The 24,057-nt window shown below is 35.5% G+C and overlaps 3 protein-coding genes across 4 annotated transcripts in view; 2 read left to right on the plus strand and 1 right to left on the minus strand.

The window, feature by feature from the left end:
- Window positions 1-10,052, plus strand: part of LOC138322623 (chitotriosidase-1-like) — a 44,170-nt gene extending 34,118 nt beyond the window's left edge. For both annotated transcript variants that reach the window (XM_069266608.1, XM_069266609.1), the window contains exons 4-7: window positions 6,115-6,430; window positions 6,665-6,820; window positions 7,221-7,340; window positions 9,827-10,052. In XM_069266608.1, the coding sequence (XP_069122709.1) occupies window positions 6,115-6,430; window positions 6,665-6,820; window positions 7,221-7,340; window positions 9,827-9,975 (741 nt within the window). In that variant the 3' untranslated portion in view covers window positions 9,976-10,052. The remainder of the gene's footprint in view (window positions 1-6,114; window positions 6,431-6,664; window positions 6,821-7,220; window positions 7,341-9,826) is intronic.
- The window catches only part of LOC138322617 (fatty acid synthase-like), a 381,340-nt gene that overhangs the window by 58,460 nt on the left and 298,823 nt on the right, over window positions 1-24,057 (minus strand). The window lies entirely within an intron of this gene.
- LOC138322621 (chitinase-3-like protein 1) lies at window positions 12,945-19,853 on the plus strand. Its single transcript, XM_069266606.1, has 9 exons — window positions 12,945-13,013; window positions 13,341-13,535; window positions 14,524-14,780; window positions 15,058-15,182; window positions 15,579-15,702; window positions 16,856-17,047; window positions 17,301-17,423; window positions 17,761-18,130; window positions 19,627-19,853. Exons 1-9 carry the CDS (start codon window positions 12,959-12,961, stop codon window positions 19,779-19,781), a joined length of 1,596 nt encoding a protein of 531 aa, XP_069122707.1. The 5' UTR covers window positions 12,945-12,958; the 3' UTR covers window positions 19,782-19,853.

The following is a 24,057-nucleotide window of genomic DNA, read 5'->3' on the forward strand; positions in this document are numbered from 1 at the left end:
GATTATTTTCATTTAAAACTTACATAAAAACTGTCGATAATTTGATATCTTTATATATCACAATAAACAGACCTCTTAAGTAATCAATTGTTGTAGCATCTCTTTAACAATCTACCGTAAGTGATACATCCATATCATAAAAAACATCGTTTGTACACAATACCCTGGTAACAATGAACACTATATTTCATTATTGGTGATATGACTACGATATATAATCGAGCAATAGCCATATAGTTTCGTACGCGTTATATTATGCATGGGTACAAATAGTTGTATTGAATCTTAATTGCTACGTGGTGGTTTACACTACACGCTTTAACCAGTACACAAGAGTATTGATACGATTGTCGTCAACACTCGCCTCTACATCGACGTCGATACAGACTTGTAAACTCAAACGGACGATTGCATTGTAATGAGTTGTGTTAATGTTTCTGGAAAAACGGAAGATAATAGAATTAAACTATAACGGGTACATTATTTGTGTTTCCGTTTTTCGTGAAAGACAACTCAAGGGGTTGATAATAAGAATTGTTACGGTGTGTATAGTGCGAGCGTTGTGTGATTTGTTTATTCCACGTCATTGTCCTATATATGTAAACTGTGAAATTATGAGTGATAATAGTAAAGAGAACAATAGAGATTGCAGATGGGTTCTGACCGCCGTCAAATACGGATGTCTTACACACTTGATCAAGAAATACATGCTATCCCCATTGCAAAACGGACAAATAAACTTTAAATGATAGCCAAGTTGAAGCACAGATATATGGAATCACTATATGGTGGCCACGCTTGGAGCAGGTAAAAGGATAGAATCAAAAACAAATACTTATGGAAGGAAAATTCGGTAGTTTTAACGACATGGATAGAATCACGTGACATTGAAATGATAACGCGAATTCTGTTATAGATGCCAAGGCCAAGAACACGCGATGAATTTCCATGTGATAAGGAAGAGGTACCTCAGAGATAAACGCAAGAGACCACGTGGGAAACACTAAATGCACCTATCGTTTACAGGCAGAAAGTTTTTAACTGAGGGAAAGTTTTGTGATACCTACGAGGCCTTAGCGAAGGCGGATTCGTTTGAGTACTTGTCAGAAAGTTGAAGTGTGAGTACCTACAAAACAGAGACGAGACCAATCTTTGTCCGCGTCAATAAGAAAATCGTTGATAACCAACGGAACCGTAGGGATCGGAGTGCTACAAGAAATCACTTGCTGTCTAAAAGCGTGAAATCCATCATAAGAGTACAAACGAACAGAAAAATAGAAGCACTATCATTGAAACTTGAAGGTCTTCTGAAAGAGAATGAAAGTGCTAAATCTAGAGCTCTCAAGTATAAAGAGGACTTAAAAGCAGCTACAATCTGACGTAAACAGACTGTAAAACTGTTTGTGAAACGCTGCAAAAAGTCTGTCACTGAATTAGAGCTAAAGCAAAATGAAGATCGAACTGAAATAAATCTCAGTGAAAAAACTGATAATCTAAACAGATTCGAAGAGGAAGTTTCTAACTAACGATTAAGGCTGATCTTGAGGACGACCAAGCTAAAGGACTAATAGAGGATAGAATAGAACATATACAAGAGAAACATGTGTCGGAAAGAAGTGGAAAGTTGGATGTTTATAGAAATGGCATAGGCTACAACAAGATATCTTGAACATAGCAAAGAGATTTGAAAGTAACAGACCTAACTTAATGGCGTGTAAAGAGTTGAAAAAGACGATGAATACTGATGTCCAGATCGTTATACCTAACATGTACGAAAATGCTATGAATACGAATTCTCTCGAGTAGAGACATGGGATTCAGATAAATTCGTGATCGTGATTTCTGTAGTTGGGCTAAAGAAACAGATAGTACAGAACTGAAATAAAGACATACAGAAGAGAGAATGAAGACGCAAAATGTTACAAAGAACATGTGACACTCCTCCCATACACGTGAACAAAATTTGAAACTGGACATTATCATATGAATCCAAATGTTAAAGACATCGCGATATGTTTGCTGCGCCTTAAGTGTTGAAATTACTTGTAAGTTTCCACCTCGAGAGTGTTACCGTTACAGGAGAACACTACCAACATAATCTCAATATAATCTGGAGACAGATCTTAAACAATGATGAGTATTATCATGCTAAAGTTACTGTGCATCGCACCTGCTTGGAGCGACCACAGGTTAGTCGAATCGAAGCCCCATGAAGGGTGAAGTCGTACCTTACTTGCACAGGACTCTTATAAATGACAGCTGAAAAAAAAAGCCCAGCAAATCGATTAAAGTACTATTTTCATAATCGTGCTAGTGTTACTTGTAATACGATGAGCTGAAAAAGATTCGGTGAGTTTCCACAGCAGCAACAATAGGAGTAGAAAATCAGGATATTTATATGTGCACAAAAATTGGATAAAACCGTCAAATATCCTCAGAATCTTCCAATGCGGTGGCTATCTTGTTGAGAGCAAAATGTGCGCGCTTTACCATGGTAAGATACTTCGAGAAGCAATGGAAAAAAAAACACAGATAGCGGTCTCAGCTTGAATGTATTCGTGCAGCTGGACGACGGAACATTATAAGTTATGGAATCATTGCTGGGCCACGAGGGAATCGGAATGAGGGGAATGGCGAGCCGCTCTGTGAGGTTTTTCTGCATTGAGACACATATATTGATGAGGCAATTATCTTTGCATTATGTTGGAACATTGAAGGGTATTATGTCATGAACACCATATCTTATTAGATTGCCATCAGAAAATATAATATTAAATTATTTGGTATATCTGAACATTGGTTACGTGATTTTTCACATGGTCATTTATGGATATTTATACTTTCAAATCTTTTGGGTATGGGGTTATTGCCAGAACCTAGTTTAATTTGTAGTTAGATCCTTTTAAGTAACAGATGTAACATCAGAGGGGGGTGTTGCTTACATTTTGTATAAAGAATCCTCTTTTGTTGTCCAAGCCATTGAGTTGGATAGTCCACGGATAGTAGGGGTCTGAAGATAGCTAATCATCTGATGATCTTGTATTTTATTGTGTTTTGTTTGCTTATATGCCAGCTTCTTCGAGAAGGTGATTGAGTTGTTCATTGAACACGCCGTTGAGCTTCTAGAATGTTTATATTCAGTATACTCTGAAAGAGGCAAGGTTAATATTTTATGGGAGATATGAATGTTAAAATCCAGGGTCCTAAGTGTAATTTTGTTGAAAATGAAAGGTCCAACATTTTTCAAGAATTTTTAAACAGATGTAATCTAATATCAGTGAATGTACAAGCTAAGTGTATAGGACCAAATAGTACTTTCTTCCCTCAGACTGGAAATTCAACACTTATTGACCATATTATTATTGAATCGAGTATGGTAGACTTAGTAGAGACAGCAGTTATTTTAGATGAAAATGATTTGAATCTGTCGGAGCATGTTCCAGTACTAAGTTCAGTAAAGTTGCCAATTAATGTCACACGTGACTATAGTACATACAATAACAATTATACTCGGTTCAATTGGAAGAAGGTCGACCATAGTGCTTACAAAGCATTTTTACATAAGAATTTGTCTTGTGTTAGTAGTATAGAAATTGACGATATCGAACCAGGGTGTTGCTCGAGTTACGAATGCATAGAGAAATATTATGATAAGATAGTATATGCAATATTTAAATCTTCTGAAGAAAGTATTCCAATTAAAGTGTACAAATCTTATTTAAAACCATACTGGAATGACCAGTTATCTGTTTTTCATCAGAATATGAAATGTACGAGGCAAATATGGATAAATGAGGGAAAACCGAGAGATATGAACTCAGAAAGTTTTAAAGAGTACAAATTTATGAAGAAAGAATTCAGGAAAGCGTTGAGGAAAGCGTTTGAAACCTATATGTCTAATCAGTTATCAGAGATTGATAAATCAAGTGAAATAGATCAAAAATTGTTTTGGTATCTTTTTAGGAATAAATCAAAAAAACGACGGAATTGTCAAACAGAGTTTACATGTAATGGGGAAACATTTAGAGACCCTAAGATCATTGTTGATAAATGGGCATCACATTTTGAAAATATATTTAAGAATGATTACAGTAGTCCTTTTGATGACAGTTTTAAAGATAATATTTCAGGTAAAGTAAGGGAAATTGAAAGTAAACCTTGCGAAGCTGACACGTTTTTAGAGGAACCCATTTCTATATCTGAGGTGAGGAACATTTGTAATAAGTTACAGATCAATAAGTCAGGGGGCGCTTCACCTTTTCTGCAGTTAAAAGTAAAATAATGCGTTTCACAAGAACAAAGAAGCGAAACTATGTTGTTAGAAATCTGTATCTATATGAGCAAATTCTTCCTGTAGTTAAGGACATCACACACGTTGGTGTGATATTAAACAATAATTGTAACAGTATGGAACGCACAGTGCGTGCTTGTAATAAGCTTAAAAGTGGTGTCATGAGTTTAATAAGAAGCGGTGCTCATCCTTGTGCCTTAAATCCCTTGACTGTGTGTAAAGTAATTAAATCAAAAGTATATGCTTCTGCCCTGTATGGATGTGAATTGTGGTGCCTTCCAAAATGTGAACTTGTTATGCTAGAAAGAGCTCAGAGGTTTATTTTAAAATCAATTCAAGGATTTCATACAAGAACTCGTACGGATATGTGTACGGGACTTCTTGGATGGTTCAGTATAGAGGCATATATAGACATGAGGAAATTAATGTTTTTTGGTAGATTATGTAACCTCGATAAAAACTGTATGTCATATCAGATATTTTTCACTCGTATTTTTATGTCAGACATGGGATCAGATATGTACAGTTATGGTTTTACAAGTGATATATTAATTATTCTAAAGAAATACAATTTATACATGTTCTTACAAGAATATTTATCAAATGGTGTGTTTCCAGTGAAGAGTTCATGGAAAGCGAAAGTAAAGTATAATGTACATTTATATGAAGAAAGAGCATGGAGAGAAAGGATGCGTAGTGATTGTGATTTTAATAGATTTATTTTGGTCCATGATAATTTGTTTCCTCATACATTTTGGAGATTATTGATAAAACATCCGCAAATTAGAACATCAGTCTACAATATAATGTCATTAGTTGTTGATTTAAGAAGTCCAGAGACGGATAAATTAGATTTATGTCATAGGTGTGGGAAAATGTATAATGATATATATACGCATATTGTGTTACAGTGTGGATTTACGGAAGAGGTGCGAGATCGGTTATGGTGTGAGCTTTTAAGTATAGATGGAATCGGTTTCAACGTATACTTACATTCCCATTCAGACTTCCAATTATTTCATATACTTATAGGTGGTAGAATTATGTATGATTTGAACAGTATAGATATAATAGAATTTCGCCACGTTTCTGTCAGATATGTTTCAAAAATGTTAAATGATTTTTTCAAATAGTTATAAATCACGTCTAATTATGACTATTCTTACTACTTGTATGTGTAGTAAATTGATTGGGTTCATTGTGCATATATATATACTGAAGTGTTAATTTTTCCCCCTGATTTTTATTATTATTATTACTATTATTTTTTATTTATTTACTATTATTATTATCATTATATTATTGTCTATCAATTATTTTGCACCATTATACTGCACTATAGATAGTACTAAATAGTTTTATGTACATCTACTCAACGTATATGTCACATCACTTATATTATTCGTTGTACAGATTGAGCCATGTTGAATGTTGTATTACATGTATGTTATTCTATTTATGTAATCTTCAAACTGGAGGAAATAAAGAGAATAATAAAAAACATCGTTTGTACACAATACCCTGGTAACAATGAACACTATATTTCATTATTGGTGATATGACTACGATATATAATCGAGCAATAGCCATATGGTTTCGTACGCGTTATATTATGCATGGGTACAAATAGTTGTATTGTTTATCCTACGTACAGACAATATAACATTATACTTTAGATCAAATGGATGGTAGCGTGAGACTCTCGATTACCATGTATGAATGTACTACATTTGTAGTATACTCAATAATGACATAGTTAACCCCCTTCTTGATGGTATTATCGACCTAGAAAGGGATACAATCACGTGAGTTGTTGTATTCAGACGGACTATATAAAGGCCAATGGACTTGGTGGCTCTATGGTATGGGCTATAGATCTAGATGATTTCAACGGACAATTCTGTGGACAAGGCAAATATCCCTTACTCTCTGCTATAAAGCAAAATCTGGAATCAGGTGCAATTCCCGATATCCCGACCGAGGCTCCAGCAACAACACATGCGCCCACTCAAGCGCCTCCACAAACATCAGCACCTACCCAGGCGCCAACACAAACTGCAGCACCTACACAGGCGCCAACACAAACTGCAGCTCCCACTCAGGCGCCAACACAAACAACAGTATCACCTGCACCTTGTGGTATTTTGTATTTTATTTACTTGGTAGTTTATTAAAATGAATTTTAAACATTCCTTCGCTTATTTATTCATTTGATATTTATTGATACAGTGCATGTATGTAACTTTAAATGGAAAACATAGAGCAGATGATGATGAAGATAATGATGTGTGCAGTCATCGACACAATGGTTTGATGTGTTTATGGTATGGCAGCATACAATACATTAACATTCCATTCTTATGTAACCGATAGGAGCTGCTGTGACTTGCCCAGATGCACATTTCGCTGTAAATCCCTGCGATCCACAGCAATATTACGTCTGTGACCATGGTTTGCCAAAGACTATGTCCTGCCCGGCTGGACTAGTGTGGGATATCATATTAATGACCTGTATACTTCCTACTGCTAGTAAGTACAGTGATGGGTTCGATGGATTAACAGGATTAGTGGGTTAATCCGGCTAATACAAAACCCATAACATTCCTAGTTTTATAAGTAACAAGTTATTTTTAGTAAATGTTGTGATATTTTCGGAACAACAGGAAACACTGGGGACTAAAACCTCAACTGTTATTTGATCGTACAAAATATACACTTGACATAGGACCTTTTTAGATTATTGGTATAGTGGCCAGGACTGACACCAGATACGTAAAAACGAAACTGGTTAGAACAATAGCAGCCAACGATATCACATCTGTGTTCAGTATATTCAATTTGTAGACTTTGTTACTTATTGAGAGAGGTTTGAAATCAGGAACTAATGTACTTTGTGTTCAGTAGTAATATCGATGTTACCTTTTTGTAGATGGTGCATTGAACGGGGGTAAAGTGACCACCACAACACAGCCGATCACTACCGCTCCAACAGCCCCTACAGGCCACTCTACGTCCCCACCACCATCTACCCCAGCAGGCCACACTTGTGGTCAGTATATTGTAGTTCACTGAATTAACAAGGATGTCGTCATAGTTACATCTCCTGATTGTCCTTATACTAACGTTACCACCATGTCGTCATAGCTACCTCTCCTGATTGTCCTTATACTAACGTTACCACCATGTCGTCATAGCTACCTCTCCTGATTGTCCTTATACTAACGTTACCACCATGTCGTCATAGCTACCTCTCCTGATTGTCCTTATACTAACTTACCACCATGTCGTCATAGCTACATCTCCTGATTGTCCTTATACTAACGTTACCATCATGTCGTCATAGCTACATCTCCTGATTGTCCTTATACTAACGTTACCATCATGTCGTCATAGCTACATCTCCTGATTGTCCTTATACTAACGTTACCATCATGTCGTCATAGCTACATCTCCTGATTGTCCTTATACTAACGTTACCATCATGTCGTCATAGCTACATCTCCTGATTGTCCTTATACTAACGTTACCATCATGTCGTCATAGCTACCTCTCCTGATTGTCCTGCGTATCTACTCTCCGATTGTCCACTACACCATGTCGTCATAGCTACATCTCCTGATTGTCCTTAACTACTTACATACTAATCTCTGATTGTCCTTAACTAATACCACCATGTCGTCATGCTACTCTCTGATTGTCCTTACTAACGTTACCATCGTCATAGCTACTCTCCTGATTGTCCTTATACTAACGTTACCACCATGTCGTCATAGCTACTCTCCTGATTGTCCTTATACTAACGTTACCACATGTCGTCATAGCTACTCTCCTGATTGTCCTTATACTAACGTTACACATGCGTCATGTACTCTCCATTGTCTACTACGTACACCTGTCGTCATAGCTACCTCTTGATTGTCCTTATACTAACGTACCACCATGTCGTCATTGCTACGTCTCCTGATTGTCCTTATACTAACGTACCACCATGTCGTCATTGCTACGTCTCCTGATTGTCCTTATTCTAACGTTACTAGCATGGCGTCATAGTTACATCTCCTGATTGTCCTTATACTAACGTACCACCATGTCGTCATAGCTACCTCTCCTGATTGTCCTTATACTAACGTTACCACCATGTCGTCATTGCTACGTCTCCTGATTGTCCTTATACTAACGTACCACCATGTCGTCATTGCTACGTCTCCTGATTGTCCTTATTCTAACGTTACTAGCATGGCGTCATAGTTACATCTCCTGATTGTCCTTATACTAACGTACCACCATGTCGTCATAGCTACACCTCTCGATTGTCCTTACACTAACGTTACCATCATGTCGTCATAGCTACATCTCCCGATTGTCCTTATACTAACGTTACCACCATGTCGTCATAGCTACCTCTCCTGATTGTCCTTATACTAACGTTACCACCATGTCGTCATAGCTACTCTCCGATTGTCCTTATTCTAACGTTACTAGCATGGCGTCATAGCTCCTCTCCTGATTGTCCTTATACTAACGTTACCACCATGTCGTCATAGCTACATCTCCTGATTGTCCTTATTCTAACGTTACTAGCATGGCGTCATAGCTACCTCTTGATTGTCCTTATACTAACGTACCACCATGTCGTCATTGCTACGTCTCCTGATTGTCCTTATTCTAACGTTACTAGCATGGCGTCATAGCTACCTCTTGATTGTCCTTTATACTAACGTTACCATCATGTCGTCATAGCTACATCTCCTGATTGTCCTTATACTAACGTTACCATCATGTCGTCATAGCTACATCTCCTGATTGTCCTTATACTAACGTTACCATCCTGTCGTCATAGCTACATCTCCTGATTGTCCTTATACTAACGTTACCACCATGTCGTCATAGCTACATCTCCTGATTGTCCTTATACTAACGTTACCATCCTGTCGTCATAGCTACATCTCCCGATTGTCCTTATACTAACGTTACCATCATGTCGTCATAGCTACATCTCCCGATTGTCCTTATACTAACGTTACCATCATGTCGTCATAGCTACATCTCCCGATTGTCCTTATACTAACGTTACCATCCTGTCGTCATAGCTACATCTCCTGATTGTCCTTACACTAACGTTACCATCATGTCATAGCTACATCTCATGATTGTCCTTACACTAACGTTACCATCCATGTCGTCATAGCTACATCTCCTGATTGTCCTTATACTAACGTTACCATCATGTCGTCATAGCTACATCTCCTGATTGTCCTTATACTAACGTTACCATCATGTCGTCATAGCTACATCTCCTGATTGTCCTTACACTAACGTTACCATCATGTCGTCATAGCTACATCTCCTGATTGTCCTTACACTAACGTTACCATCATGTCGTCATAGCTACATCTCCTGATTGTCCTTATACTAACGTTACCACCATGTCGTCAATGCTACGTCCACCCTAGATGGCCCTTGCGACCGTATTGCTGTTTATAATTTACCCTAAATGGCCTCTCCGACTGTATTGCTTTATATTATTTACCCTAGATGGCCCCTCCGAGTGCCCTGATGGAAAGTTTCTAGCTGACCCTTGTAACCCGGGCTGTTACTATCAATGTGCCTTTAGACGAGGATATAGACATTGCTGTCAGACTGGACTCCGCTGGAGCGTAACTGCCAATGTCTGTGTGTTCTAATAGACATTATTTGGTCGGAAATAGTGCTTGCAAATTTTCTCCATGTATTGTTTGAGAATAAAATAGTATTTCTTTTTTGTTTGATTATTTTTTCATTTGTCAACTTGAATTAAGTACATGTACTTTTCTTATCTATAAGCAAACAGACGCAGCTTGATCTTTGAAGAATAAATGGATCAGCACATGGAACTGTGGGAAATCCAGACACTAGTTGACAAGACCGTCTTACCAAAGGAACCCTAGCTTTCTATGAAAAAGAATATTAAATGTACGTATGTGGTCTATGGCAATGAGACAACGGGACCTTTATCCAATATTGTCTTTCTACATGAAAAGTATAATTTAATAGTTTCTTCGGTGATTTTTTTCTACGGAGATACAACGAGGAACGTGAGCTGTATACATTATAACCAATGTGATTTAAAACTTTCAAGATGACCTATTAAAATCTGCAGTGAATGAACGCCAAGAACTTTGCGTATTTTCGAATATCCATACCAAACTAGAGCTACATCCACTTTCAGAGATATAGGTAAACGACATCCGAAATATGTTTGGAAACTAATGTAAATTATCAAACTGTCGCTTACCTATGCAAATGAAATAGTTATAAGTACATTTTGTGGCGAACAAGAAAGTAGTTATATCGTGCACTTTCAAATGTAATAAGTTATTTGAAAAGAGAGATCATCTGTTTGGCAATGTCATTAACATGTTGGGAACAACGAACTATTTGACATTTTCGGAATCGGATGATACAGATTTATTAGGCAATAGGCATACTGCATGGATATTACCGACTATGTCTGGGTACAGTTCATCATCTTTAACAGCGAAAGTATCGCAGCCATGCTACAACTTTTATATAAAACCTATAAGTACAAAATTCAAAATTAGATGATCGTCTGATCGATACTTCATTCCACTGATGTCTTGTATATAGTTCATTTCTCTTTAATTCCTAAATCGCAATAACTCTATTATTCATATTTTTGAGGAAATAAAAACTTTGTAAAGCAAATGTTATACGAGAAAACATGCAGGCCGTATGGGTCATATATATTCCATTAAATGAGTACGCCATTAGCTTACATTATAATGAAAATAGGAAATGTCTTTGATATCAGATATGTTCAATAAACATGCACTTCTTGAAACGCAAAATTCAAAGATAAATCATCGGTTTATATTGATAACCAGTTTTCTTCTCATATAAAAAATACATTACTGATATAGTAAAAACTGAGCTGATGGCTTGTGCAAATAATATTTCTTTATATATTTCATCCTAATATCAGAATAAAAGTGGCAGACAAGAAGAAAATGATAGTCATTTTCAACATCAAATAAATTACAATATGGACGATATCTGTAACACCTTTCTTCATTCTTATATCTTCTGGATTCTACAGCTAAATTGTGCGCAGACAGACGAAATTTTGTAATCGTAAATCTTCGTTGATTTGATAATGATTTAGTCAAATATAATTGCAAAGTCGCCTTATCAACCATATGCCTATCAAGATCACATTTACTTGAGACTTGTATCAAATTAAATAAATTTTGATTGGCCTGATCTTCAATTCTCTGTTTGATTACAGGTAAAAGATAGATACTGCTGGGAGTCTGTCTCGTCCAAACATAACCAAAACCTAGCTCAAATAATTTACGCTTTAGAAAAACTAACCAATTTTTCTTAGGATGTTCCTTCTCCGTTTCCATGTAAAGAAAGTTATGTACCTCAGAAAAGATACAATTATCTTATTCTAATAATTTAAACCAATATTTTAACATCCTATACAGTTGTGCATTTGCTAACAATTGACGGCCAAGTTCAATGTATACCATAGCGTTACATGTAGATTTCTTTACACCAAGTAAATTTTGCAAAATTCCAAATGATTTTTTCTACCTCAACCGATTTATTAATTCCCCGTATTTCACGGGCATAGAAAAGAACACTACAGACATATGAATCAAAAAGGTGCAACAAAGTTTTGATATTCAAACTCATATTATAACATTTGGAACGAAGAGCAAATAGAGCTTTACGTCCATGTTCAACCTCATGTTTAGACATAAAACTAAGTTTATTGTTGAATCGGAAGAGAAACCTAAATAACAAAATTGACCAACTACAGAAAGTAGTTCCCCATTGAAAGTCAAAAGTTTCATTCGTTTTAATTATACCACCATTACGGAAAACGACAACCTTCGTTTTTTCTGTATTTACTGTTAGTTTCCATTTATCTGCATATGTATTCAAACTGTTTAAAAGCCCTTGCAACCCTTCAACTGATTCAGACAACAAAACCAGATCGTCACGTACAGAAGAAGGAATAAACTCAATTCGGCAAACTCGTAACAAGAAGCACCATTTTCAATAAAGCTGTTCTAAAAATAGTCTATCAACAAAGAAAAAAAGCATGTGTAATAAAGGACTGAATAAACATGAATAGATTCGGTGTCTTGTGAAGTGTTAATGCACCGATAACTACTTTAAAGGCCATCAATAGATTTGTTATTATAAAAATTGATACAAATTCGCAGGCGATGTTCGTAGCAATAGCTTGACAACATATTACAATTACTTTTTCATAATGTAATGGATCAGTTATGATATAAGATCATGGGTAGGCGACAATTGTTGCTTCAGGGCTGTACTATCGAGTGGCCGGCTAATGGCTTTATGTATATAGTTATATGATGTGTGTTGAAAGCCTTACTTTAACACGAGGTTTATCAGAGTGAGGGTGGTGGTAGGTATAGTAATATATCACAATATTTACATATTCTTATATTTTAACAATATAATTTGACTACTTATCATATATGTTTTCATTATTACTGTAAATTATTATTTTGCGATCAACTTCAACTCATTTCATGTTTAATACTGAAAATCGTTAGTTAGATTACTTATTATAAAGTCTTGAACATATAAATATTGTCAATTTACTTTACAAAAGAGCTTCATTACATCATGATGGCAACAGTTCGCACTCTGAGGGTACTCTCGCTGCTGATGGGGATTCTGGGTACGTAGATAAGTTATATAGCACCTTGAGCGAATGTCTTAACTTGTTATTTCTAAAGTATCGTTGAAACCAGCAAAGAGGCTTTGTGTTAGCGAACAATAATGTATGTCAAATATATTTAAATTTTGACCATTATGTTTCTACATTTTTAAAGAGAATAGTTCGCCCCTATGTGACCGTATCTGTCGATGGTCCGTTCAAACAGATATCAATTAGTGAGCTACAATATTGCAGCTATGTGACAATATACATACAGTCATGTATCTGCATTTATAGAGCGTTTTTGTCATTTTTACAAAACAACTACAAATGTCATTCTTTGTGAAGATTTGGTGACCGGAAGTTATGTTCGTGTCTGCTACCATAACACGATGTCCTTCCTGCGTGAGTCTGCTGGGAAATTCACACCTGAGGATATCAACCCACACCTGTGTACTCACCTCATCTACTCCTTCGCTAATGTGTCTGACAATGACCTGACCACCACTAACGTTAACGACGAGAGAACAGCCAACGAGACAGGTCTGTCATAATCACTTATAAATAATAACTCATGTAATTTACGATCTGAGGCAGATTTCTCAGGCCGCAGAGACCTAAATCAGAACTTCAGTATTCACATTATGCAGCTAAATTCATAAAGGATTATGTATTGTTCGAGTCCTCAAATTCGCCAATTATTTTGAAATAAGATGTAATTGAAATATTTAGCATATCTCGGGTTCAACTTAATGGAAGTATTCTTTTTTTTTCTTTCCAATGTATGCATAAATTAAACGTATTTGAAAATTAAAAAATGTTAAAATTTTCCTTCTTTTTGTTAGTTCTCTTAAGAAACAATACTTAATGATATTTGAATATTTACTCAGATTTTGTAGGCTTTTAAAATACATATATATCTGTAGAAGAAATAAAGAATTTATTCAAGGGTGCGCTCAATGGTTTCTAGATTAAAAAATCACATTAACATACATGATGATGTATAATGTATGCATGTTGACAACGGTTATTGTATTAGATATGTTCTCTTTATTTTTAAACTCAATTTTATCACTGAATATTTGAAAAGAGCACAACCCATACATAGTAAGTCTTTAAATACAGGTTAATCTTTAACTCAAGAAAGATTCTGATCTGCCATATCAAATGACTATCATGAATCATAACAATGACATGACAAGAATTGACGACGTAAGTTGCCGAGTCATAAAGTAAAAGGTCTGTCAGTGTATTGTCTTTTATGAAGGATAAGAATATTTTGAATATCCCAAAATATATCACGTCTTTGCCTATTACAGAGTTATCTTACCTTGTGGACAGGTATTGATTGTGACGTCATATGACATCATATGTTTGCTAGCGTAACATCATACTTTTCTGAGAAAACGAATTGAATTGTGGATACAAAATAATGACGTAACAATCGATACCTAGCCGAAAAAAGAGCTTACTCAGTAATATGCAAAGACGAAAGAAGCAACGTTTTATTATCTTACCATTCTATTTACAGGTATGTTTGAGCGAACAGTTTCTCTGAAGAAAAAGAACCCACATCTGAAGGTGCTTTTAGCTGTGGGAGGTTGGCTTCAGGGAACGTCCTCATTCGTCAAGCTTGTCGAAAAGGAATCTAATATGCGTTTGTTTGCCAATAATACAGTCAAGTTTCTTCGAGATCGAGACTTTGACGGGTTCGACATTGACTGGGAGTACCCAGGTCACCGTGGAAGTGCTCCTGGAGACAAGCAACGCTTCACTTCTCTTATACAGGTGGGAGGGAATGAATCAGGAAGATTTTAAATCCGTGTAGCATCACTTTGATGAAACTTTCGGATACATTTGATGGACAGAACTACATATCTATGTGTTATTGAAACTGCTTCGATATTTATCGCTTCGGAGAAACTGCATGCTTTAGTGAAACCCTACGACCATGGCCACTTGCGTAAATATGATAACCCATCAGAAAAACTACTACATGTATACCAGCTTCTGTGAATCATTCTTTGCCACAATAGTTAAACTATCAAATTTGCTGCTGCTTTAGATTGTCCGGGAAACATTTGAGGGCGAGGCGTTGAGGACAGGGCGTGAACGTCTTTTGTTGACTGCGGCAGTAGCGGCCAGCCAATGGATCATCCAGTCCTCGTACGAGGTCCATAAGATCGCCAGGTACGGGGGTTGTGGCACTATCTTCTCAGAACTTTTTACAATGACACTACTTTACATTAAATTCTTTAGCTGTGTTACCATCTTATGCTTCTGTCCGTATCACCTAATTATCCTCAAAAACTTTACTCGACATTTGTACGACTGATGAAACTAAAAGTTCAATAAGATTGCACCGCTAATTGTCTCGTCATCCGAGAACTTTTAGTAGTTTTACAAAAATATCTATTTCTTAACGTTTAATTTCAATTTAACTACTTTGTCTTTTTCAATGATAGTGTCTGACTTTGTTAATGCATTAAGTAATTGTCGTCATTGGCGCTTTGAAAGGGGAAATGAATTGGGTAAATATCCACAAGGATGTAAATATGTTCTAATGTGTGTTTCCATGTTTATCAGAAACCTGGATTACATACTTCTAATGTCATACGATTTACGTGGACCGTGGAACCATCGACTTGGCCATCATAGCCCGTTATACAAGCGAACCGGCGAGTCAGTAGCCGACAGTACTCTTAACCAGGTACGATATGTCGTGTGAGTCAGTAGCCGACAGTACTCTTAACCAGGTACGATATGTCGTGTGAGTCAGTAGCCGACAGTACTCTTAACCAGGTACGATATGTCGTGTGAGTCAGTAGCCGACAGTACTCTTAACCAGGTACGATATGTCGTGTGAGTCAGTAGCCGACAGTACTCTTAACCAGGTATGATATGTCGTGTGAGTCAGTAGCCGACAGTACTCTTAACCAGGTACGATATGTCGTGCGAGTCAGTAGCCGACAGTACTCTTAACCAGGTACGATATGTCGTGCGAGTCAGTAGCCGACAGTACTCTTAACCAGGGTACGATATGTCGTGTGAGTCAGTAGCCGACAGTACTCTTAACCAGGTACGATATGTCGTGTGAGTCAGTAGCCGACAGTACTCTTAACCAGGTACGATATGTCGTGCGAGTCAGTAGCCGACAGTACTCTTAACCAGGTACGATATGTCGTGTGAGTCAGTAGCCGACAGTACTCTTAACCAGGTACGATATGTCGTGCGAGTCAGTAGCCGACAGTACTCTTAACCAGGTACGATTTGTCGTGTGAGTCAGTAGCCGACAGTACTCTTAACCAGGTACGATATGTCGTGCGAGTCAGTAGCCGACAGTACTCTTAACCAGGTACGATATGTCGTGTGAGTCAGTAGCCGACAGTACTCTTAACCAGGTACGATATGTCGTGCGAGTCAGTAGCCGACAGTACTCTTAACCAGGTACGATATGTCGTGTGAGTCAGTAGCCGACAGTACTCTTAACCAGGTACGATATGTCGTGTGAGTCAGTAGCCGACAGTACTCTTAACCAGGTACGATATGTCGTGTGACAATACCCGTCTTTGTATTCCAAAGGATTTGTTTAAAATGGTGTTCCCGTGTATATATGTGAAGTTGCTTAGTAAACGTTAATTTCGCATTAGTAAACTTACCCCACTTGTGTTCATCATACCAGTCCATAATGCTGCGAAATGCATCAGCAGTTGATTTTTGTTGTAATATGCTAATTATAATCACCACTAATGTCAATTCCACTGCGTAAAATTCTTAGTTAGTAGTATATACAACATCAGCTACTGATACTCTAGACATTCACTCTCTACCACGATCACATATATGTTCGTCTATTGTTGAAGGACTGGGCAGTGAAGAAGTGGTTATCTATGGGCGCGCCTGCCGAGAAGTTGGTGATGGGTATTAGTTTGTATGGGCGATCCTTCACCACATGGTGGCAATCAAACGCACCCAAGAGGTTAGGGAATGGCTGTAAGGGAGGCGGTATACCAGGAGAATACACGAATGAGACTGGAATCCTGTCTTATTACGAGGTAAGCTCACATAACCTGACCACTCTGTCCTGCTCACTATTCTATAGTAATACTTTTTGTAATCTTTATATACACACATTTTTTTCACATTTAGTATTTCAATTGGTTTTTTTTATATGGTCTTTGGCAAAATACTATTTGCATTTTATTTTTATGATAATATTTAATTTCCAAAGTATGTTTGGAGAGGAAAATATCAACCTGAAAAAAGTATTTGAGTTTTGTTAAGTAGAAATCTTAAAATCATTTACAGATATGTGACAAAATCCGAAATGAAGGTTGGATAGTTCACCGACAGTCAGAGTACATGGTCCCGTTCGCCTACAGCGATGATCAGTTTGTCGGCTACGATGACGAGGAAAGCGTCGGAATTAAGGTCAGTTATCTGTTCTAGAATTCCATCTTAGTTTGGTTCAACTAACGGATTTCAGTCATTGCAATAAGCTTTCACGACATGTTGGAAACATCAGTTTTGGAGAGTTCTCAACTATATGCTGCTTTAGTTTGGTTTATTTTATAACATTGTTCAATCTAACCAATACCAATATCATATCTGAAGTCTATTGTTGTAATGACAATATGATATAAAGCTATAATTAGAATCGTATTTACCTCATAATGAGGAAAACGTAGCAAGGTTAGACAGTAATCGTTAGGCATGTCTCATGCAATTTTTATTAGATAGTAATGCTTAGTATTTTTATCTGAAACAGAGCGAATACATAAAGACTCATGACTTGGCCGGAGCCATGGTTTGGTGTTTAGACTTAGACGATTTCAGTGGCAAATTCTGTAACAAAGGGCCATACCCTCTGTTACGTAAGATAAACAGTGTGCTCCGATCGGGGGAACCACAAACAACAAACAAACCTACAGTTTCTACCCGAACAGGGGCTCCTACACCTAACCCTGCACCTGTAAAACCAACTCCAAAAGAGACACCTCGACAGCTAACTCCACAAAAGACCACCACTGAATCAAAACTTAAGAAAACTACAGTGCCAATCCCAACTCCAAAACAGACTACGAAGTCGAAGCCTGTAACCAAACCGCCTACTACGGAACAAAGGGACAGAATATGTGGTATGTTGTAACAACAAATGTAGCCTGCTTTAACTGTCAGATCAAGAGTAAGGTTCATTATCCTTCTACAATTCCTGTCCCCAGGTTTTGATAACATTCCAAAAGTAATACAATAACTTAATATTATCTTTTGTTCAATGATACGTACGTAAATGAGACAATTCATTATGACAGTTAATTCCCTGTCTGTAGTTACTGTACCTATTTCTTACGTGTTCAGTTATAGATCGAGGAACATTGATGGAACCGAGTCTCTAAAGGCGAATGTCAAAAGCTTTATCACAATCAAACTAAATCTGCCCTCACAGTAATTCTTTCGCTGATTCCATCGTAATAAATAACACAGTTGCCATACCTTAGATATACATGTTTCTTTCATAGGGGAAAAGAGTCTCAAATTGAATTAATAATTTTGAAGAGATTATCTTTAGTAAATTGAATTATAAAAATTACATTGAAATCGCGTTGTATGATGAGGTAATACCCAGAATTGTGTATGATATCTCCATAACATGAAAGACTATTCAAGTAAATCTTTAAGCAAACTTTAGGCTACTTTAAAATTAATTTATCCAAGACTTCAAGAGTTTCAAGATTAATTTTATTGATTCGCTCAGACACACGAAAATATGTTACCTAAGGACATAATGATATACATAGACATACACATTACAAGATGGATACACACTCTACATGTACAAGGTATAAAAATACAGAGAGTTAAAACTGTATTGTGTTCAATTTATAGCCGTTTTCTTACCTTTCTTAGATATATTGCAAAATTGTTTTTAACTTGAATATGGCAAGCATTCAATAGACGCTCTAATTTAAAAAGAAATAGGATATTTTGTACATAGTACTGAGCAAAACATCTTTTTCTAATAGCTTTTCACATTTGAAATGATCATAGTGTTTTGTTCCGATAACTTTGTGAAATAGCTTTCAAATTTTTTTTAATATAAATTTTGAGTAAAACCGACCTTTCTAAATTTCCATTTTGTATATATACGTCACGTAGACGTTGTGCAACCTCGTGCTTTTAAAAACTTGCCTTCAGAGGTATTTCACTATCAAATATATATGTGAATACAGTATCATTAAAAATCTGTGTTCTGCATATGATCTAACCAACTAAACCGACTTTGTCAATTGCGACTTAAACTCGCCATTGATCTATGCAATATATTGTTAATTTATTTTCATTCGACAATAGGCTGTTCCAAAAATGTAGCATTCTATTCTTAGCTTTACTTTTATTTCTAACCGATATCTTCCCAATTCCCCATTGATCATTTTTTAATAATTAACCATATTTTTTTTTTTTCATTTATATAGATCATAAATCACAGTGTAGTCTAAATACATCGGAAAAACATTCTGATGATGATTTAGCAATACTATAGTTTAAGGTTTATCGTCACACTTAATGAATATGAATCATTCTCAGTATGAAATGATTTTTATTGATTCTGTTTACTGACTAATTTGTTTACTAGATGTGCCACATAGCTGTGCCCACGGGCGATTTCTGGAGGACCGCTGTAACAAGAGATGTTATTATCAATGTGTACATGGTACAGTTTACCACAGGTGCTGTGTGCACGGGCTACATTGGAACACAAAGTCCAACACTTGTGCTTTCCCGGTATAAGTTTTTTTTATTTGTGATATTTGTTTGTACTTTATAATGTATCATATCAAATAAACGCATATACATGCTTAACTGTCTTCAGGTTTTTTTTTCAATTTAAGGATGTATTCTTCTGAGGTTTCAGTCCCGTTGAAGTCTCGTTTCGACATAGATCAAAGAAGTTATGAGATTTTCAAATAAAATATATCAATATCTGTAGAAAGTTGCCAGTTGCAGGTTTTGTTAAAAAATTACGTTTCTATTCTTAGTAGATTTGTTATACAGTGATTTTAAGAAATGACCCATTTGGCTGCCATTTTAAAAATGTGCCTTTTTTCGCTTTGAGTAGAGCCAAAGTTTTACCATTGTTTTTACGGAAATCATCGCTGCGGCAGTATTTTTAGCTGTATCGAGCTATTTTTAGCTGTAATTCTTTACTAGTTTCGCGGTTATTAAAGTCGTAAGCATTAATGTGTGAAATGATACGTTTTTGTCACTTTATTTTCACATTTTAGAACTTTTAATTTTTACTCTAAAATATTGAAAAATAACAGATATTGAAATGGGGCATTTTGTATATTTATAAGAGACGCATTTCCTAGTTATTATAGTAAATTGATATATATGATTGATTAGCATGTGTACAAGTGTAAAAACTGACGTAAGTTGGTGAAACTGGGGCGAAAGGCAAATATAATGCAATTTACATTTTTTTTCGCCTTTAGTTAAAGTAACAATACTAACAGAGCTTTTCAATTCGAACTGAGAAGTCATCCTTTTACTGATTTTATATGAGAGTTGTCTCCCCTGACATTTTACTGGAAATTTTCAAAAATTAATTAAACACTATTTAAAGCAATTATGTATAAATTTAGGATATGAGTGGACGAGATGGAAAAAAAAAGAGTAAATGATGAATATATCTGAAATTAATGTGAAAGTGATGAAAGGTTGAATAATCGTTTTAAAGGGCCACTACCTTTCCGGAGCAAAATTTATAGGTTTCTTAAAAACATTAATAACAAAAGAAAATATATATCGATGGCTTAAGATGAGGTTACAACACCAAACATATGCAAGATTTCCTGTCTAATGTACGATAACAGTGGAAATTCATTTCGCTGTTTTGCCGTCTGGCGCAGTGATAGTCAACTGCCGCGCGGCATTTAGGACGACGGCGGGAAACATAAAACGACCCGCGTTATGAAAATTAACATTTTATTTATTCTAATTAAACAGTTCTGAAGGTGGTGATAAGTGTGCTAGTAAACGTATAGTTAATAACTTCTGCGACTCTACAAAAATATTGATCTCGTTTCACATTCCTATTTTAAAAATTAAAAGCCGTTTCGGAAAGGTAGTGGCCCTTTAAATATAGAAATTGGTGTGAGAGTCCTTCTATGAAAGGAAAACCTTGTTTTTGATAAGCCAATTGACACATGGAATCCCCCCCCAATTTTCCTCCCTAATTAAGAAAGAACAACATTTTCCCCAATTGATATGCAAAATATTTCTAAAATTTAAAATACCAGAACTTTTTTTTCTATAAAGAGTAAAATCTGGCAAAAATGAGTCTTATTAATCATAACTTCTATATTTTTAAAGAAGACCACTGTAAAATAATTGTTTTGCAAACATCCATGCACATCAAACACCCCATTAGGAAATTATGGCTTTAATCTCCGGTGTATATGGTGAAAACAGCAAAATTCCCATAAAATACAATATTTTGTCAATTAGGTATCTTTGAGTGACAATAGCTCAAAAACGAGCACACGGACATATGTTTTTATTCCCTTTTTTCAATAGTATGAACTGCTATTTCCAAAATCTTTATGAGAAAAAAAAAGTTTTTTTTTTTTTTTTTTTTTTTTTTTTTGAAAACCCAATATGGTTTAATAATTACATCAAAATAGATAGAAAAGTAATTTTTAATAATGCATGGTATAAAAAGGGAGTTCTTTTTATTTATAACATTACAAAACCAGATAAATCATTTCTCAGTTTTGAAGAATTCTGTGATAAATATAGTATTCGGACTAACTTTTTAAAATACCAAAGCTTGAAAAAAGCCATTCAACATTTTGTTAGAAACAATAATCAAAATTACGACACAGAAAAGAATGTAATATTACCCAATATACCTATAAATCTCAAAGTCATTCTAAATTCTAAAAAAGGAGCTCAATACATATACAATATTTTAATTCAAAACCAAGTTAAACCTACAGCTCAAAATAAATGGAATCAAACTTTTAATATAAATGAAGAAGATTGGAAAAAGATTTATAGTTCAAAACTTCAGTGGCTACAATATAGAATAAATCATAGAATCCTGACTACTAAGACATTTTTACTAAGAATAGGTAAAGCGGATAATAACATATGTATATTTTGTAAAACTTCTCCCGAAACCATAACACACATACTATGGGACTGTGATAAAACATCAAATCTGATAGAACAACTGAGAATAGCAATTATTACAAAAAATCTAGGACTTAGATTCAGTAAACAAGAACTTATATTTGGCAAGAAAGTTAACAATAAACATTCACATTTTAATTTAGACAACTTAATTTAAATTTCTTTTAACTTAAAAGAAAAAAAAAGTTTAATACAAGAAAATTTGTACAGCCTTAAGCAGGATTTAGTTTCTTTAAAAGGAAATCATGAACCGAAGAAAAATATTGACTAGCAATGAATAACCTTTTTCATAAATCTTTTTGATAATCTCCATTTTGACATACTATGATTTAGTTATAACATTTTTTAAGTCAAAAAGATATTTCGTCACAAACTTAATTAAGTTTATAACGAAAACACACCCTATCCCGTTAACGAAGTAAACACGAGTTACCTCCCGTACCACAGACGGTACGTGTAGGATTACAAATACACCTGACGTCAGAGATACAATATTGTGTGTGATTATAAATAAAATCCACTTGAACTGTATACCATGCAGGGTTTTATTCTTTTTCATTTGAGCAAAAAAGTGAATTCTCATTTAAAATAAATATTAAATTTCACATTTAAATGAATACGTTTTTCTGTTTTATCTGATTCCACGTAAACCGTATGATAATTTAGACTTATCAAATTGATTTTAGACACATACAGCTGCAAGATTGGAATACAAATAAACCTGTAAAGCATTATAACAACCGAGCGTATTTATCTGTAGATATCCTGGAACACATCCAATAGGACCACACGTCCTCTCACTGAATTATACCAATCACAAGGTAGCCAACACAAGGAAGTGTGCTAAGGAAATACAGAAAGATTGACTCCATTAAATACTAATGAAAGATAGCGTAAAAGTATATATTCTGGTAGGACTTCATTCACCTAATTCTTGACAGACGGCATGTGCAATTTACTTGTTTATCATCATATTCCCATATCAACATTATAACGAAATTATGATAAAAGAATCATTTTTAGTAGTTTTAATGATGGTCCGTCCTGAAATGAGACCAGGCGCTTCTGAACACTGTGCCTCGTGTCTTATATTTGCATATGTCGATTATACATTTAGACCTTGGTGCAATCTCTCCCAGGGTTCATTGAGGTCCCCACATTCACCTCTGTCAACGACTCACGAACTGGCCGCCTGTTGACCTCGGGTCACAGAATATTACGTCATGCTGATTGTTTAATACATGGCGCGTCCTTTATATATGACGTCACTGTGATTGTTTTTGAAATGACATACGTCGTATGCAAATCGTGACTATTTACTTACAAGTAAATTTAGTGTATCCGCAAAAGAATCCATTATTGTTTGGTTTGATATAGAATGATCCAATTATATAATGTCAGAACTGACAGTCGTTTACAGGAAAATTATACATAGGGAAACTTACAATGGATATTAAAGAATTTAGTATGTGTCCGAAATACGTTTTTCAAACATCTTGAAATTTCACTGAGCCGTTTACAGAGGTGAAATTGTGGGGACCGCAATGCACCCTGGGAGAGATTGGCCTTGGTGTTCTATATTTAAGCATTGAAGTCACTATTTTTTAATTTCATCGGGGTATAAAAGAAATTTTGTTTGCAAACTGTGTGAATCCGCGTGGCGGAACCTCACAAAAGTTTGCAAATAAAATTATTATTTCATAACCCGATGAAAGGACTAGATATGATAATGGCTCTTTTTGGCCCCTAAATCTACCAAATTTTAGATTAAGTATTTAGAAATTAAGTTGCCGCGTTTGAAATATTGAATACACCCCTGATAAAAACTTAATGATGTTTTTGTTGACAGAAAGTATGTTTTTGCTATATA

The sequence above is a fragment of the Argopecten irradians genome, chromosome 5, assembly GCF_041381155.1.
Source record: "Argopecten irradians isolate NY chromosome 5, Ai_NY, whole genome shotgun sequence".
In the NCBI taxonomy this organism is placed as follows: Eukaryota; Metazoa; Mollusca; class Bivalvia; order Pectinida; family Pectinidae; genus Argopecten; species Argopecten irradians.